This window comes from Sminthopsis crassicaudata, chromosome 2 (assembly GCF_048593235.1).
Source record: "Sminthopsis crassicaudata isolate SCR6 chromosome 2, ASM4859323v1, whole genome shotgun sequence".
NCBI classification, from domain to species: Eukaryota; Metazoa; Chordata; class Mammalia; order Dasyuromorphia; family Dasyuridae; genus Sminthopsis; species Sminthopsis crassicaudata.
The window spans coordinates 631667827-631688158 of NC_133618.1; the positions used below are offsets into that span (position 1 = coordinate 631667827).

The 20332-nt window shown below is 34.5% G+C and overlaps 1 protein-coding gene across 2 annotated transcripts in view; it reads right to left on the bottom strand.

Moving 5' to 3' along the window:
* The window catches only part of SCAPER (S-phase cyclin A associated protein in the ER), a 370936-nt gene that overhangs the window by 220423 nt on the left and 130181 nt on the right, over nt 1-20332 (bottom strand). For both annotated transcript variants that reach the window (XM_074296499.1, XM_074296500.1), the window contains one exon: nt 9908-10044. In XM_074296499.1, coding sequence (XP_074152600.1) covers nt 9908-10044 — 137 coding nt within the window. The remainder of the gene's footprint in view (nt 1-9907; nt 10045-20332) is intronic.

Here is a 20332-nt window from a genome sequence, read left to right on the forward strand (position 1 = left end):
AGAGTAAAGGTAAAAGGTTGGAACAGAGCCTATTATGCTTCAGGTAAAGCCAAAAAAGCAGGGGTAGCTATCCTTATCTCAGATCAAGCAAAAGCAGAAGTAGATCTCGTTAAAAAAGATAAGGAAGGAAACTATATCCTGCTGAAAGGTAGCATAAATAATGAAGCCATATCGATACTAAACATATATGCACCAAGTGGTATAGCATCTAAATTTCTAAAGGAAAAGTTAAGAGAGGTGCAAGAAGAAATAGACAGTAAAACTATAATAGTGGGAGATCTCAACCTTGCACTCTCAGATTTAGACAAATCAAACCACAAAACAAACAAGAAAGAAATTAAAAAAGTAAATAGAACATTAGAAAAACTAGGTATGATAGACCTCTGGAGAAAACTGAATGGCAATAGAAAGGAATATACTTTCTTCTCAGCAGTTCATGGATCCTATACAGAAATAGACCGTATATTAGGACATAAAGATCTCAAAATTAAATGTAGGAAGGCAGAAATAATAAATGCCTTCTTCTCAGATCACAATGCAATAAAAGCTACATTCAGTAAAAAGTTAGGGGTAAATAGACCAAAAAGTAATTGGAAACTGAATAATCTCATCTTAAAGAATGACTGGGTGAAAGAGCAAATTATAGAAACAATTAACAATTTCACCCAAGATAATGACAATGATGAGACATCATATCAAAATCTTTGGGATGCAGCTAAAGCAGTAATAAGGGGAAATTTTATATCTTTAGAGGCTTATTTGAAGAAAATAGAGAAAGAGAAGATTAACGAATTGGGCTTACAACTTAAAAGGCTAGAAAAAGACCAAATTATAAACCCCCAACCAAAAATTAAACTTGAAATACAAAAATTAAAAGGAGAAATCAATAATATTGAAAGTAAAAAAACTATTGAATTAATAAATAAAACCAAGAGTTGGTTTTATGAAAAAGCCAATAAAATAGATAAACCTTTGGTAAATTTGATCAAAAAAAAGAAAGAGGAAAATCAAATTGTTAGTCTTACAAATGAAAAGGGGGATCTTTCCACCAATGAAGAGGAAATTAGAGAAATAATAAGGAGTTACTTTGCCCAACTTTATGCCAATAAATTTGATAACTTAAGTGAAATGGATGACTTCCTCCAAAAATATAGGCTCCCTAGATTAACAAAGGAGGAGATAAATTGCTTAAATAGTCCCATTTCAGAAAAAGAAATAGAACAAGCTATTAATCAACTCCCCAGGAAAAAATCCCCAGGGCCAGATGGATTCACATGTGAATTCTACCAAACATTTAAAGAACAATTAGCCCCAATGTTATATAAATTATTTGAAAAAATAGGGGATGAAGGAATCCTACCAAACTCCTTTTATGACACAGACATGGTACTGATACCTAAACCAGGTAGATCGAAAACTGAGAAAGAAAATTATAGACCAATCTCCTTAATTGATGCTAAAATCTTAAATAAGATATTAGCAAAAAGACTTCAGAAAATCATCTCCAGGATAATACACTATGATCAAGTAGGATTTATTCCAGGAATGCAGGGCTGGTTTAATATTAGGAAAACTATTAATATAATTGACTATATTAATAATCAAATTAATAAGAACCATATGATCATCTCAATAGATGCAGAAAAAGCATTTGACAAAATCCAACATCCATTCCTACTAAAAACTCTTGAGAGTATAGGAATAAATGGACTATTCCTTAGAATAATCAGGAGCATATATTTAAGACCTTCAGTAAGCATAATATGCAATAGAAATAAACTGCAATCTTTCCCAGTAAGATCAGGAGTGAAACAAGGTTGCCCACTATCACCATTACTATTCAATATAGTACTAGAAACGCTAGCCTCGGCAATAAGAGCCGAGAAAGAGATTCAAGGAATTAGAGTAGGAAATGAGGAAATTAAACTATCACTTTTTGCAGATGACATGATGGTATACTTAGAGAACCCCAAAGACTCTGCTAAAAAGCTACTAGAAATAATTCAAAATTTCAGCAAAGTGGCAGGATACAAAATAAATCCACACAAATCCTCGGCATTTTTATACATCACTAACAAAATGCAACAGCAAGAGATACAAAGAGAAATTCCATTCCAAACAAATGTTGAGAGTATAAAGTATTTGGGAATCCATCTACCAAAGAAAAGTCAGGAATTATATGAGAAAAATTACAAAACACTTGCCACAAAAATAAAATCAGATTTAAATAATTGGAAAGACATTCAGTGCTCTTGGATAGGCCGAGCGAATATAATAAAGATGACAATACTCCCCAAACTAATCTATTTATTTAGTGCTATACCAATCAGACTCCCAAGAAACTATTTCAATGACCTAGAAAAAATAACAACAAAATTCATATGGAAGAATAAAAGGTCGAGAATTGCAAGGGATCTAATGAAAAAAAAAACTCAGAGGAAGGTGGTCTAAGTGTACCTGATCTAAAGCTATATTATATAGCAGCAGTCACCAAAACCATTTGGTATTGGCTAAGAAATAGACCGGTAGATCAGTGGAACAGATTAGATACAAAGGACAAAAAAGGGTACATATATAGCAACCTAATCTTTGACAAACCCAAAGATACCAACATTAGGGATAAAAATTCATTATTCGGAAAAAACTGTTGGGAAAACTGGAAATTAGTATGGCAGAAATTAGATATGGATCCACACTTAACACCATATACCAAGATAAGATCAAAATGGGTCCATGATTTAGGCATAAATAATGAGATAATAAATAGATTAGAGGAACAGAGAATAGTCTACCTCTCAGACCTGTGGAGGAGGAAGGAATTTATGACCAGAGGAGAACTAGAGATCATTATTGATCACAAAATAGAAGATTTTGATTACATCAAACTAAAAAGTTTCTGTACAAATAATACTAATGCAAACAAGATTAGAAGGGAAGTAACAAATTGGGAAAATATTTTTAAAAACAAAGGTTCTGACAAAGGTCTCATTTCCAAAATATATAGAGAACTGACCATAATTTATAAGAAACCGAACCATTCTCCAATTGATAAATGGTCAAAGGATATGAACAGACAATTCTCAGAGGAAGAAATTGAAACTATATCCACTCACATGAAAGAGTGTTCCAAATCACTACTGATCAGAGAAATGCAAATTAAGACCACTCTGAGATACCACTACACACCTGTCAGATTGGCTAAGATGACAGGAACAAATAATGATGAATGTTGGAGGGGATGTGGGGAAACTGGAACACTAATACATTGCTGGTGGAGTTGCGAAAGAATCCAGCCATTCTGGAGAGCAATCTGGAATTATGCCCCAAAAGTTGTCAAACTGTGCATACCCTTTGACCCAGCAGTGCTACTACTGGGCTTATATCCCAAAGAAATACTAAAGAGCGGAAAGAGACATATATGTGCCAAAATGTTTGTGGCAGCTCTTTTTGTTGTAGCTAGAAACTGGAAGTTGAATGGATGTCCATCAGTTGGAGAATGGTTGGGTAAATTGTGGTATATGAAGGTTATGGAATATTATTGCTCTGTAAGAAATGACCAGCAGGAGGAATACAGAGAGGCCTGGAGAGACTTAAATCAACTGATGCTGAGTGAAATGAGCAGAACCAGAAGATCACTGTACACTTCAACAACAATACTGTATGAGGATGTATTCTGATGGAAGTGGAAATCTTCAACATAAAGAAAAACCAACTCACTTCCAGTTGATCAATGATGGACAGAGGTAGCTACACCCAGAGAAGAAACACTGGGAAGTGAATGTTAATTGTTAGCACTAATATCTGTCTGCCCAGGTTACTTATACCTTCGGATTCTAATGTTTATTGTGCAACAAGAAAATGATATTCACACACATGTATTGTACCTAGACTATATTGTAACACATGTAAAATGTATGGGATTGCCTGTCATCGGGGGGAGGGAATAAAGGAAGGGGGGGATAATTTGGAAAAATGAATACAAGGGATAATATTATAAAAAATATATATATAAAAAAAAACTGATGCTAAAAAAAAAAAAAAGTTTTCCCAAAAAGTATAAACAAATTGAAAAGCCTTAACATCATAATGCATGAAAGAATACAAAAAAATTTGACTGAAATTTCTGAATACAGAAAATAAAGTACCAATGGAAAAAAATCCATATATCATCTTCAGGAGAAAACACAACAGACAAAACTCTGCATCTCTAACTTTAACAGACATATATACATAAGTACATACACACATTTAAAAAATTCCAACGCCATATAATCAATTATATCAATGATCCAGAAGAAATATCTGCAAATATAAAAGAAAAGGAATTTCAAATAACATGAAACTATTTGTATCCAAAAGAAACAGAAAAAAGGAATGATACAAAGTATTTTGAAAACCAAAGAAATCCAAGATGCAATTCAAAATGTGTCACTTTGAAAACTCAAAGCTAATCAGCAATGAAAAAAGGATTTCCAATAAAAGAGACATTTGAAGAATTCTCGAAAAAAAAAAATAAACAGAATTGAATAAAACACTGGCCTGCAAACACCAGACATACAACAAAAGTTAGCAAATATAACTTTGAAGAAAGAAGTAATGAAATAAATGACCCTATTTCATGGCATTGTTTTAAAAATGAGAAACAGAAAGACTAACCTATAGGAGAAAAGGGAACGATCTCATTAATAGATTTTTCCATTATAAAAAGGGATAAAGATAGAATCTAAAGAAGGAGAAGTAAAGATGAGGAAACCAAAGGGAAATGAACTAGCCTTGACACCCCCTAAAGGCAACTCAAAAAGTTGTCAATCAAAGCTACAGATAGGAGAAAAGGAGGCATGAAAAGGAAGAAAAAGTGTAACATACTCTGAGGAAGTCATGAGTCAACAAGGAAAAGCAGATAGTAATTCCTATCATCCTCACAACAAGGAGAGGGACTACAAGTGAATGGAAGATGAGGCAAAAGAAGCCCACTGAAACCTGGGAATGAAATTAGAGTTTCAACCCCAAAGAGGCAGAAGATCCCCTTAGAAAGTTTTCCCTTGAGAGAACAGATATATGTCCATAATAGTATATGATAAAGCTGGAGGGAGCTGGTGCACAGGGTTACCACTTTGTTTAGGGCTCACTCCCATAGTAAGGTAATAAGATGAGAAATCTGAGTTCCAAGGACAACTGGAGGGAAAACTGGGCAGAGAAATAAGATCATACAGCAGATGATAAAGAGAAGGTTCATGCGATATTCAAGGACCTAACTAGACCACATGGATTGGAACAGAGATTATCTTTTACCATGGTAGATCACTTCTATCCTCATTTCTTCACTCAACGATTGTGTAAAAAGGAATAATAGGTAAAAAGTCATAAAGAAAATAATACATTGGTAAGAATAGGGAGTTCAAACTTGACATTTTAGAAGCTTTAAATCCATGATGAATATGAAATTAATAAAAGACAAAATAAGAATATCAACCATAAATCTAAAAATAAAAGTACAAGATAAATAGATATGATAAAGAGAGAATTAATGAAGAGAAAAAGGTAAAGAAATCCTTCTTAGAAAAAAGGGGGGAGAAGAAAGAAAATAACTTAGAGGGAAGGAAAGGAAGGAAATTTTTAATTATTTAATTGAAATTTTAAATGAAATTATTTATTTGTTTTTTAAATTCTTATAGCTTTTAATTGACAAAACATAAGCATGGATAATTTTTCAACATTGACCCTTGCAAACACTTCTGTTCCAACTTTTCCCTTCCTTCCTTCCACCCCTTCCCTTAGATAGCAGGCAGTCTCATACAGGTTAAACATGTTAAAATATATCTTAAATACAATATATGTGTACATATTTATACAGTTCTCTTGTTGCACAAGAAAAATTGGATTTAGAAAAGTAAAAATAACCTGGGAAGAAAAACAAAAATATAAGCAGCCCACACTCTTAATGAAATTATTTAATAAAAAAAGAGGTAACAACTTGAAAGAAGAGCTAACAAAATAAGATAGCGAAAAAGAAATTAGTAACTAAAAATGGCATCCTCCAACCAAATTTGTAAAGTAACTAATAAAATTGGAAAAGGAAGAAGTAAGGAAAGAGAAAAAAAACTTGCAGGAAACAGATGTGGAAAAACATTTGCAAAAAGATTTTCTTATAAATGCCATATAACTAAAATATAAAAGGAACTGATTCACATTTTATAAGACTAAGCTCCATTTTGCAATAAAAGAATCATCAAATTGTTTAACTAGAAAGTTTTCAAAAGAAAAAAAAATCCCATCTATCAATAATCAATTGAAAAAGATGCTTTAAAACATAAATAATAAAAGAGGAAAATAACAAATATTGGAAAGGCTACAGAAAAACAGACACATAAATACAGTCCTGGAAGAACTATGAACTGGTAAAGCAATTCTAGAAAGCAATCCCAATGTCCTAAAAGTCACTAAATTCTGCCCACCTTTTAACTCAGGGATACTATTAGACCTATTTGCCCCCCAAAATTTTTTTTAAAGGGGGAAGATCCATGTTTTGTTTTGTTATTTTTTTTAATTCAACAGCTACTTTTTGTAGTATCAAAGAACTGACCACTAAAGGAGAGTCTATAATCTGAGGATAGGCTAGATAAATTACATATATGAATGCAATGTAATATTATTGCATATAAGAAATGATGGTAAGACTTATATGAACTGATACAAAATGAAGTGAAGAGAATTAGGAAAACAATGTATACAATTACATTATAAAGAAAGATAACTTTAAAAGACTGGAGAACTGATCAGTGTGATTCCAGAGAACCAAAGATGCAGCACACTAACCACATTCTGACAGGTGTCATGAACTCAAAATGCATAATGTGAAGTGAATTTTTGAACATGGTTAATGTAGAAATTTGCTTTGACTATGCATATTTAGTTTGAAGTTTTTCTTTTTATTCCCCTTTTATTCATTTATTATTCTTTCATTCATTAAAAGAGTAATAGCAACAAAAAAACTTTTAAAAAAGTAGTACTAGACATAGGAACAACAAGATTATGTGATGATCAACTGTGATGGACTTGGCTCTTTTCAACAATGAAATGATTCAAAGCAATTCCAATAGATTTAAGATGGAGAGCTATCTGCATCCAGAGAGACTGAATGTGGATCAAAGCATAGAATCTTAACTTTTTGTTGTTGTTATTGTTGTTTGCTTTTTTCTTTCATGTATTTTGAAAAATGAAATTTTATTATTAACTAATTATTTAATATTATAATTAAAATTATTAACAAAATGAAAACAAAGTATTAGAGATGCAAATGAAAGAAAACATAAGCCCTAATTCTCATAATTTTAAATGTGAAAGAATTAAACATTTCAATAAAAAGAAATTGAGCGGCATAAAGGAAAGGGAACTGGAAACTGTTTCTGATATCTAAAACACAAAAATATACCCAGAATCAGAGACTCAAACTAAGTTTTTTGTGCATTAGGTGGATTTGAAAAGGCCAGAATGCTATTTGTGATTATCAGACAAAACTCAGAGAACAAGAAAATGATACTGTCTCTTCTCAAAAGAGCAACATACCTCAAACTAATATCATTACTAAAGATATATAAGGAAAATAAGAATAATGCTCTCAGGAACACCGAATAAAGGGCATTCATAGAAAACTAGGAGATGAATTATGCTCTATGAATGGGAGAACCCCAAAATAACATTTATTCATAGCACCACATAGACATTTTACAAAAACAGACCATATAATAGAGCACTGCAAACAATATAAAAAGGCTAAAGTACCAAACTCATTCTCTACAACTCAAAAAGCAATTAGAAATGGTAATTAGTAATTAGAATTCAGGGAACGCAAAGACTGATTGAAATGAAAACTTAATGATAAAATTCTAAATAATGTATGGATCAAAAAGAAAAAAGAAATAACTGATAACTCTGTGAAGACAATGACTATGATGAAATGGCATACTATAATTTCTAGGATAAAGCTAAAGCAGTTCTCAGAGGAAAAGTAATATCCCTAAATCATACAGTTTCCAAACTGAAAAAAAATTAATGAATGCACATTTTAAAAATAAAATAAGTTCAAATGAAAAACTCTTGAAAAATTAGCAGAGACAAAATTAAATTTGAAACCAGAAAGAATACTGAAGTGATAAAACTAAAAGCTGGGCCTTTGAAAAGACTAACAAAATTGAAAAATCTATAGGCTACCTGATTAAAAAGAAAATAACATACAAAATTAAATATAAATATCTTTAATATGTATTAAATATATTAATATATCTTGTATTAAATATAATATAAATTATAAATAAATATAAGATACAAAATTAAAAAGAAGATGAAAAATTAAATCAACAAAATAAAATACAGTAGAAGACATTCTCTTAAGTGAGGACATCAAGGACTCAGGAGCAGCTGGCACTCAGGCTGCCATTACTGTCAGCACCAGCACTTCCCTGGAGAAGTGGACAACCCTGCCTCCTCAGACCACCCATGCACTGAATTCCTAAAGCTGTTTCCCATATTTCTCCTTCCTCCTGTTTATTCTTATGCTACCTGACCAATGTGGCTCTTCCCTAGCCTTTCCAAATCCCATTTCCCATCTCCCAACTGAGAAGCTTCTGCTAGAGATGATGATGATCCTTTAAAGGCTACACCCAATTCCCCCCAGAGTAACTTAACAAGAATTTGAGATGGGGAGACTAAGTATTCTTTTCCTTCTGCCCCTGCCCCAGAATTGGCTCCTTATCTCTGGGACCAACTACAACGTGCTCTGCTTAGCTATGTCTGGTACATGTACAAGTCACAGGTGGCAGAAACCTGGAGCTTTCCCCATCTCTACCTTTCCCCTTAAGTTCAAGACCTATAGAGTACAGGCCCTGAGGAACACATAGCAATCCACTCCTTAGAGAATCACTAATAAAGAAAAGCAATTTCCTCAGACAGATGGAGAAAGTCTACATTTGGGCCCAGATTTGAAAATTTAGGTAAAACCTGCCTAGTCTAGAGAGCCATTGCCTTCAAGAGACTAAGGTAACTTGTACACCATGATGCAGAGGGTATCAAAGGATACAAAAGTTCAAAGTACTTCTACATGACATTTTTCAAGCTTTTTGATGTAGCTTAGAATCATAAAGAAATCAATAAGCTCTATAACTATCTACTGAAATCATGAAAACAAAGCCATAGGATTCAGAGCTAAAGGTCCTTGGAAATCTTTTCTTCTACCAGACCCATTTTACAGAGGAAGAAAATTGACCCAATAGGCCTAGCAGTGACTCACATAGGTAAGAAGCAGCAAAACCCCACTTCAAACCCAAGTCATGCCTCTTTCTCTCCCATCACACTCTACAAGCACAGTTATCAGATGAATGACCACCATCCAACAGCAGCCTTCACAGCTGTGGGATCTTCAGGTGCCATTTGTTAGGCCAGTGATAAACTACAGGGCTAACAACTCACTTTCCATTTCAAGATATTTCTCTGACTTTTTCTTATTGTGACAGACAACAGATTGATTAAACCTAGTCATGGGATTTGACACTATAGCCATTGGCTTCTATTTGTTGATTACTATTGATTTTCTTTGATACTTCATTTAAAAATCAATAGTTGGAAAGAAAAACAGGCCTGGTTTGCACATACTTAAACCTGCTGTTGTGCTCTGGAAGAGGCTGCCGTCAGGGCCACCCTGACGTCCAATTATGAGAAAGGCTCTTAAACAGGTGAAAGCAAGGGCTTCCCATCGATCGATGGGCACTTTTCTTTCTCAATCAGAGGAAGTGGCTATAAATTAGGCTCATCAGCACTATTTTCAAGGCATTCGGAAAGCAAATAATTGTAAACTCTTTTTTACCCTTCAGTGATATTTGGACTGAGGAAAATCCTCCTTTAGAGCAAATACCTGGAGTTCATCCGGGCTTTCAGCTTTTTGGCTTTCTTCTTGTTTTTTTGCCGCTCGTCTACATCTTTTACAGGCTCTGTGGGTGTTGAGCTTTCAACCACAATGTCAACAATGTACTTCTTCAGTGACAGATGCTCCTGCAAAAGACAACAAAACAGCATCTGATTTCCATGGACTTGGGGAGCACATAAGAGTCACTCACTGTTACCCAGAAGAAGGTTGAAAATAGCTTAAGTAAAAACTCTTCTATGGGAGGCTCTGTTACTTCTCAGCCAGTAATATGTATGTGTGTCAAAAAGCAGGTATGATCCTACCCTATTTGCAAGCTGGCTTAAATATTTCACATCAGCTTTTAAAAGGCCATTAACTCTCAGGACTCTAAGAAGCAATTTACATGAAAAAAGGAACAAAACCTATACAAATGACTTATCAGTGAGTCTATGCTTCTTAAATAAGAATAATGTACTTCCCTGTAAGTGAAGAGGTTCCATATCATTTGCAATGATCAAAATCAATAATCCCAGGACAGATAAACCCAGGAAATAAGCTCAACTCCCAAATCAAGTAAAAGTAATAATAAAAAGAAATTAAGAATCATTTTACTCTCCTTCCTAGACTCTATTAAAAAATTCCATATACAGCATTCAAGACTAGTCACAATCTGGCTCAGTTTAGCTTTTCAGCCAAGTTTCATAGGAGTTTCACCGACATTGACTCGCCAGTTGCTTCCCACATTCAACATATCTTTTCTCACCTTGGTGCTTTCAAAAAATGAACTCAGAAAGATCCTTCCTCCTCTTCTCCAAGTTTCAAGTTCCAAGCAATTTTCTATGGGAGGTCAACTGTGTACTCTGGTCTGTTAAAATTCTTAATTCTACACTACTATGTGAAACCTCTTTGGAGTCTTCCTCCCTTTTAGCAATGCAGCAGTCACCCTCACATCACAGATTAGAAATGACACACTCTTAGAGCAGAGAGAGAAATTCAAAGGTTCTGCAGTTCAACCATGATAAACTGGTTTGCCATAGACCAAAAGAGTCAACTAGACTTTTCTTGAAGGCATTGGTTAAGTAAAAGAAAACCCAGTTTTCCCCTAGATTATCAAAATGTAGCAGAAGTTCTGACATATCTTAAACAAGTTGAAAAGAATGTAAGTATAGGCTTGGTAAATTTATTATATTAAACACTAAGCTTAAGTTCAGAGAAGTTCATGAACAAAGTAGTGGCTACCAGGTAAGAAATTTTCTAATCAAAACAATTTATAAAATCTAAAAGTGAAAAAAAAAGGTCCTATGTGAATTCAAATTAAATTATATACTTTTAATTAAGTAGTCGAGTACTGCATACAGAAAAAGATTGTTTTAAAAGTGTCATACTGAAATTTGTAATATTTCACTCACAAATGGAGCTGGAAGAGATCTTAGAGATCACTTAGTCCAATCCACTTATTTTATGTATCAAGCAACTGAGGTCCAGCGATATTAAATGATGCGGCCAAAATGAGACAGTAATTAGTAGTAGTAAATAGTAGATATAAGATTCAAACCTAGGGCCTGTGACCCAAATTCAGTGCTCCTCTCACTGAAGCATGCTGTTATTCCCTAAGCTTATCAAACACAATTAAGCAAACAATTATCATAGTATTAATATGATCTACTTAAGATGCTGACTCTGAAAAATGAAAAAAATAACTAGCACTCTATTCCAAATAAAATGGAAAACAGATGGTAGTAAAAGTACTTTTCCATTTCTTGAAGAATCTAACAGATGCAAAACAATCTCCACAACAAAGCAGTCAAAAGAACTCAGAAACAACTTCAGCCAGCACTCACTCAATCTCCTTGACAAAGAGACAAAGAAACCACAGGCAGTATAGTCTAGAGCAATATTAATGTGTAACACAGAGAAAAGCTGTACAGGTGAAATGAATAGGCACAAAGCTTGGCAACTAAGTCAGATAAAACCAGATAATTTATATATGAAATTTGGACAAAAAAATAGACATTAAACAGAATACTTGCTCTTCTAAAACAACATTCTCATCACTGAGTACTACTATCTTTGACCTCTACTATGTCAGTACGAGGAAATGCAAGGAAGCAGAAATGGAACTTGAGAAAAATTAAGTAGGAAAAAACGAATCAATTAATCAATTACTAAGCATTTATTAAATGTACTAGGGACCAGGCATTGTGCTAAGTAAGAGGAAGTAAAAGAAATGATGGAAATAGACTCTACCTCCTCATATTGCTTTTCATTTATTCTCTCTACAAATAGTAAATACACTGAGTTATTTACATGCTACTTCTCCCATTATAATGCAAGTTCATTAAGAACAAGCACTGGTTTTAGTTTTTTTAAAAAAATCATTCCTTGCATCCCTATTGCTAGCGCAGCATCTGGTGCATAAAAATAACTAATTGCTTCAGCAAATAAACCATCAAAAGTCACTATATTTTAAAATGATATTAACAGATTCCAAATAATTAAAAAATGCATAAAATACTTGGGGATCGATCTACCAAGCACACAAAAGACTTGTATATATTAAATTATAAAGTACTCCTTAAACAAATAAAAAACTTCAATAACTGGAGGTATAGGGGTAATACTTACATGTAAAATAAAGGGAGTGCATGAATGGCCCAAGTCCCTTCAAGTTCTACATCCACTGAACTAGAGGGCCTCTGAGGAGTACCTTTTCTATTCCAGATCTATGATCTTAGAGGTAGCAGTCAATAGGACTATTTGGAAAGAGTATGACTTTCCCCTTGTATTTTGAAAAGAAAAGTGAAGAGAAGAGCTAAAATCACTTTCTGAGAGTGATCTTAAGAATGATTACCACGAATGGAGTTTCCTATTTCATCTTTCATTTTCTAATTTTAGAAAAAATCATTTTTTAAACTCTTGTAATGGGGTATCATATGATAAATACAACAGTTAGTTGTAGGAATGAGATTTCAAAAAGAAAAAATAGTGGGGCTCAGAGCATCATTTTGAGAAGATATGAACCCAAATTTGTTACAGATATCTAGAAGTAACAAAAGAAACTTATACACATAGATGTGCTTTTGAAAAGTGTAAGTAGCAGGGTGATTATTTTTCTAGGCACCAGCAAGTACTAGTGGATTTGTGCTATTCAATACAGTGCATTAGATTTAAGATTATGGTCATGGAATATAACAAAACTAACTAGACCATATTGGAATTACTTTAACCAATGGATTTCTCTATTCATTGTTATTTTATTCCCTTCACAAGGCCAGTACACATTGGTCATCTCACCTGACCAAAAACATGACATGGACAAGAGATAAATACTCAGCTGCTAAAATATAGAGCATCTTCCACAACACTGGTCAGCTCAGGTGGGAAGACGCCTCCTTGTTTTCATTCTGTTTTCATAAATATCAGATGAATTATTCAGAAAGTGAAATGAATCTATGATCACATCCAATTGAAAATTCTTTCCAAAAACCAAGACCACAAATCTCTGCCTGTACATGTGGTCTATGCACATACTCTAATAAGTTCATCACAGGCTTGTCATATGATGCACTAGAGGGCTCCCTCACTTTCTTCTGACATAAGAAGGTACAGAAGAGCACTCCATGGGTCCACTAGTCTAGCATCCTTTCAGTGTATCACATGACCAGTCCATCTTTTCTTACAAGAATATAATTCCTTCATGACATATTTTCTTCTTGTTCTTCAAAGCTCTTCATTGATCATAAGCTGCAACTTACTCATAGTCACCACATGCCTCTTTGTTGCCATTTGTGAGATACACATTTTAAATTCTTCAGACACCGCCATATTTCATGTTTTACTGTCACATGGTGTCACGCTGCCAAGAAAATGGAATGTTGGCATTTTAAAAAGCCTTTGCTTTCTTTGATGGAAAGCTTGAGATTAAAAGCACTCTCCAATTCTACCAAAGCAAACCAGATCATTCTTCTTGTTCTATTTAGCTCTGGGTCCGGTCCATTGTCACTATATGTTCTACCTATTTCAAATATACCAGCTGGTGGACAAGCTGATCTCTTTTCTATGTGGATGGTCAGGCCAAATTCACTTTGACGATAATAAATCACTTCTAGGATGTTCTGCAATGTCTTGGAGCAGAATACAATCAATAAAATGTCACCTACAAATTAGAGAATTTAAAGACTCCACCATTCATAGAGAATTCTTCTCTAACTTAAAACCCTAATTTTCCTCAATCAAAATAGTGAACAATTCTGGCAATGACATATCTTCCTATTTTATATCCCATTAAAAACAAAGGCTTTTTACTGCTTTATCTAACAAACAATTTAGAATGATTCTGATGTAATGATGAGAGATCTGGCTTTTAAAAAGTCTTAAAATTATCATTTTCCTATGCTAAAAATGCTTTTTTAAAAAATAATCAACAAGCTACACTTACTCATATTTTTTTTTTATTTTTCAGTTTATGAAACTCAGGTCTTCCCGGCTCTAAGCACAGCATTCTTACTACAGAGTTCAATAAATCCAAATTCAAATAAATCCACAGCTACTTGGTAATGTCTCAATATTTGATGAAAACTCCTAGGAAAAGTGGAAAGCAGTCTAGCAAAAATTGCGTTTAAAGTAATAGCTCACAATGTATCTCAAGATAAGGAGTGGAAACATAACATAGGTAAAATGTTACATCATAAAGAAATAAGAGGATTAAAAAAGAAATGTCCTTTTCTATTTATGGCTATGAGAGAAATTCATGAAACAAGGGACACAGAGGTTCACTGATAATAAAATGGACAACTGAGACTGTAGCAGATTTTAAGTCTGTACAAACATAACTGATATAACTAGAATTAAAAAGGAAACAGATAACTGAAACATATTTACAGCATGTTTCTCTCATGAACATCTAATTTCCAAATATATATAAGGAACTGATTAAAATTTATGAATACAAAAGTCATTCCCCATTTGACAAATGATCAAGAGATAGGAATAGACAATGTTCAAAGGAAAAAATCCTCCAAAAACAATGCTCCAAATCAGGCCACTTGAGTTTCACCCCCATTCAGCTTTTCCCAAAGCTCTGTGTGTATCTTTTCCTCTCACTTTTTTGCTCTTTCATTTGATTTCATCCGCTCCCATGGATGAAATTCTTTCTAGAGATCTTTCTCATCCAGTCTTAACCTTTCTCCTCACTTCAGTCTCCAATCACTAGCTCTTTACTGAACATCCTGAACTGTCACCCCCTCAGGCCTCATTCCCTTTCAGCTACTGCTCCAGCCTGCTCGTTTAACCTGTTTCAACTCTCTATACACTATAACCCATCTTTTAGTTTCCATCAGACCTGATGGACCTGATTGGGCCATCTCTACATTCAATAAATGCCAGTGGCTCCTTATTGTCTCCAGGATCTTGTACATCATTTTCTGACCCTTTCCTCCCTTCCCAATCTCCTCCATGCACTCTCTCACTCAGGGGCACTGGGCTCTTTGCTATTCCTCATTCTCCTAACTCCCCAAATCTTCCATGGCTGTCCCCATCTCTGGAATTCTCTTACTTCAAGTCACAGCTGAAATCCCCCTCTTTTTTCCAAATAGCTTTCCCAGTCTTTGTTAATTTTAGTATCTTCCCTCTGAGATGATCTCAAATTTACTCTTCAAATATCTATCTGTACCTAGTTGTCTGCATGTTGTTTCTCCCTATTAGACTGTGAGATCCTTAATGACAGGTTTTTTTTAATACAACAATGCCTGACTAATAAATACTTAAGTTTTCCTTACTCCACTAAAAAACAAACAAACAAAAACCCAGTTCTGATCACATGATTCCACTACTCAATCAACTCCAGTGGTTCCCTGTTATTGCCAGGATCAGATCCAATCTGCTGCCTGGCATTTGCAACCATTAGAGCCTGACTCCCCAGCCGGCATCTTCGGCCACTCTAGTTAGCCATAACTCCCATCTGTCCACTCCCTGTTTGGGCCCAATGAGCCTTCGTTCTGTCTCTTCTCACTTCTAGCTTCAAGCCCCAAAGTGCCATTCATGATGCCTTTCCTGATCTCTAGCTCCTAGAGTCTATCTTCCAAAAGTCATCTCCCATTTAACTTCAGCCATAATTTGCATATGCCCACCTATGTATATAGGTGTTGTTTCTGCTGAGAGAAGGCAAGTTCCCCAAAAGACTGCTTCTGATTGACTGCCAATTATTTAGAAAAGGGGCATATTGTGGCATATGAATATAGCGGAGTATTTCTGCACCAAAGGAAAGGATGAATATGAAATATTCACAGTAGGATACGATAACATTTATGAATGAATGTAGGGCAAAATAAGTAAAACCAGAAAAAACAATGCATGATGAATGACAACAATGTAAACAGAAAGATGAATAAAGTGAAACTGAATGCTAGTCAGTGATGGTGACTAAGCCTGAGTCCTGAGAAGAGATCAGGAAATGTAAGTGTTTTCCTTTGTGGCAAAGGTAGGGAACAGACTATCTGATATGGTTGATGAGGCAACTGTGAATTTTTTGTCTTTCTCTTTAACTCTTCCTTACAGTAGATAAATCACTAGTTGGAAGGCATGAAGATATATATGGAAATGAAAGTGATGTAACAATAAAATTTGTTAATTTAAAAAAATTTAAAAGAAATCACAGTTTTAGAATATTTTTTAGTTTTACTTGGAAACAGGAAGGAAAAACTTGATCAAATGTGAAAACAAGAAAATATTCATTACTTCAAAATTTAAAACCTACTTCCACCCAGCAAATTTTATCAGTAGTTGTAAAGTAAAAATCATAAGAAAGGTAAGAAATGCTCATTTTTTAGATATTCACTTGAAAAAAAATCTACAGATAACTATCAAAAAACTGATCAAGAACGGGAGAACAAAAGTCAATCTGACTTATGCCTGTCACATTTACCTAACGGAAAAGGAAACTCCAAAGATATGGTAGCATCGAGAGAGGTGGCCAATGGGAATATAGTTAAGGAAAAAAAAATCAAGACTTATGACCTGAAATCTCAAGAGATGATTTACAGTTTGATAAAACTTTTCATTACATGAATTCTACTGAACAGCTGTGACCCCTCTTACTGGAAAGTTCTTTATTAAAGTATTATCATTTTGAAAAGCTCAGCAACAAACAGACACATGTTGTCTTTATGTAACAGATAAGGAATATGTGAAAGACACAACTCAACCTATCCATTTTTCTATGTGTATACAATAAATCTAAACCACGTGGTTTATCCAAGTTACAATCTATGCACATCAGTGACTGAAGTGACAGCATGAGCAAAATGTAGCTAATCCATTGCTTGAAAGGAGACAAGCCACCCTCCTGATATAGGATGACAGTCCACCAGCTGTCTCCTTGCCACTCAGGGACAATTACAAATGCTCTATCAGCTTTCTGAGAGGTGGGGGATGATGAATGAGGACAAGCTTTGTATCTTTTTTGCAGATTCTGATGTTCCCTTCCTGATCTAATCTGAGGCTTAATAGATGACTCAAAGACAAGTACAGAGTTCAACAAGCTTATTCATTTATCATATTGCAAAGGACTGAGAGGTCTTAGCTGTCAATAACACAACTTGGTATGACTTCAAAATATGTGATACAAATGAACTGGGTCTACAGTAACAGAAGATGCTTCTGAGAGTTCTCAACTTTCAAAAATAACAGCTTGGATTAATATCAAATTTCATCTTCAGAAACCATTTAAGTAAAACCCAAATAATAATACAGTGACCTCTAAGTGAACAGTCACTTCTCTAGTACACAAACCAAAGTAAACATTATTCTAAGAAAAACAGCATTTTTCAATAGTGAAAAAATATTATGAAGAACTCACATGGTATTGAATGACAATGTGGCTCTGTAGAAATGGCAAATGTCATTCTGAGTTTCTGTTAATATTGTCATATGTAAAAAGCAGGGGAACACATTTTCTTCAAACTTTTGCAGCATACTGTATGAGAAAGAGCACTGAAATAGAGACCTAGAGTCACTAATATGGCTCTGCTGCTAAATGACCAGTTTGCTGTGCTAGAAGAAAAAGCACTATTTCAGCAACCAGGATCCCAAAGATCTGATGCCAACCTCTCCACTTAATACTTTGATGACTTTGAGCAGGTCACCTACTTACCTACAAGTGACCCAAGGCGCCATTTTTAACTCTAATTAAACTAACCTCCATTAAAAGCAACTTCTTGGTGCTCTCATTGCACTGTTTGTTCTTAGAATATATAATTTCACCTTTTTTGGAGATTTGGAGATTAGTGTTCATATATGACTCTTTAAACTCCCATCCCTATTTCTGCTATAAAAATGTAAATAAAGATATATTTGAAATTAATTTTTGCTTAGGTTTTTTTAAATAAGTATACAGAATTTTCTCTTTAAGAATTCAAACCACAATCTGTTTTTCCCATTGTACATCTATAAATGGAAGGATAATAATAACCCCTGCCAAAGCACATCATTACAATTATTATTTTTCCTATTTTACAAATCACATACTTGAAAATAAAACAGGTCACAGTGATAATCTAGTTTGTCTACCTCTTTCATTTTACAGATGACCAAGCTGAGCCTTCTTGAAGTTAAAGGAACAAGGAAAAAATAGCAGAGGATTGGGGAGATAACACAGGTCATCTCAGATCTATGTTGTCTCAAAGCTGAAAAAGGACTCTGAGAAGATAATCTGACTATAGTCAAAGAACTACCAAGTATTGGAGCCAGAATTTGCAAGTAGGTCTTTTAAGACACTCAATTTGATGTTCTTTCTTCTAAGTCACAATGCCTCATTGAAATTTTGAAACCTGAAATTTTATCATTCTGAAAAGTCCTCCTAGGGTACCTCAAAATGGCATATAACAGCAAAGTCAAATTCAGGGAGAAACAAATCCTTTTAGCCACAGATTGACATGGCAAGTAATATCATCTGTATTGCACTAGATTATTTGTTATTTTGCTAAACATTTCTCAAATACATTTTAATCTTGTTCTAAATCTATGGGCTGCATCTGGTCCTTGAGCCTAATACTTCTAAGTTCTTGAAGAATATATGCCAACAGTGTGGACTCTGGCAGTCTGACCACACTGTCAGCACAGTGCCAGATCAGCGCCCATAAAAGAGAGGTGCCTAGGAAGACATCCATTCTCTGCACACAAAGCGCTGCCATGGGGACCATTATCGACTAAGTATTTCTCTAACTTCCTTTTTTTTTTTAATTATAACTTTTTATTTACAAAACATATGCATGGGTAATTTTTCAACATTGGCCCTTGCAAAACCTTCTGTTCCAACTTTTCCCCTCCTTCCCCCCATCCCACCCCCCTCAGATGGCAGGTAGTCCAATACATGTTAAATATGTTAAAGTATAGGTCTAACTTCTCCTCTTGCTGATATTCCTCACATAAGATTTTCCATCTGACTGTGCCCCATTTCTAGAGAGCATTGCCTCTTCACCTTTGCCTCTTAAAATGCACAGCTTCTTTCAAAGCTCAGCCCCAGGCCCCCCTCTAATGTCTTTCCTATCCTTTCCATCCCTCCTCAACTATTTCTCCCTCATTCCCTCCTACTATCTGTTATTTATTTCAAGTATCTTTCGTATTTACTTGAACATGAACAAGGAGATAATATCAGTTGTTTGAGAGCAAAGACTGTTCCAGCTTTATCTCCATCTCTAACACCTGGCAGATTCTTAGGAAAGACTTCTTGATTGACTTATGATAGAACAAAGGAAGAGAATAAGCATATATTAAACACCTACTATGTATTATGTATTTATGTCAAGTGTCTGAAGTTATTTTTTAACACAGGTCCTCCTGACTCAAAGGCCAATCCTTTATTCATTGCATTACCGAGCAGCCCCCATGACATACATTTTCCAGAACTTAAGATACAGTGCTAAATTTTAAAGCATTCATTTTCTTTCCCTCTCACCTCCACTCTTCCCCCTTTGTGGGAACCACCCCCTGAAACCATGCATGCCCTTATAAACAAATATGCATAGTCAAGCATCCCCCCACATTGACCTTGTCCACAATGGAATGTCCCATTCTATGTCTTAAATCCATTCTCTCTCTGCTTTTTCACCAGTTCTCTGGAATCATGATGGATTATTATTCTAAAAATTGTCTTTACAATGCTGGTATTGTATAAATTGTGTCCTGGTTCTTTAACGTTTAATTAGTCTCTTTTCTCTGAATACTATAACTTATATCCAAATCTAAATAAAAATCCTTTGATCCACTAATACTATATGTAAATCAAAGAAACCTAAAATTTGGAAAACAAGCCATTTTTCTCTAAGTTGGTTGGTCATGTCAGTATTATGGGATTTCAAAGACATTTTCTCATAGAAACCTTTTTTGTATGCTGGTTAGAGACTTGGAGCCTAGCCCATGGAAGCCTGTTTAATCAAT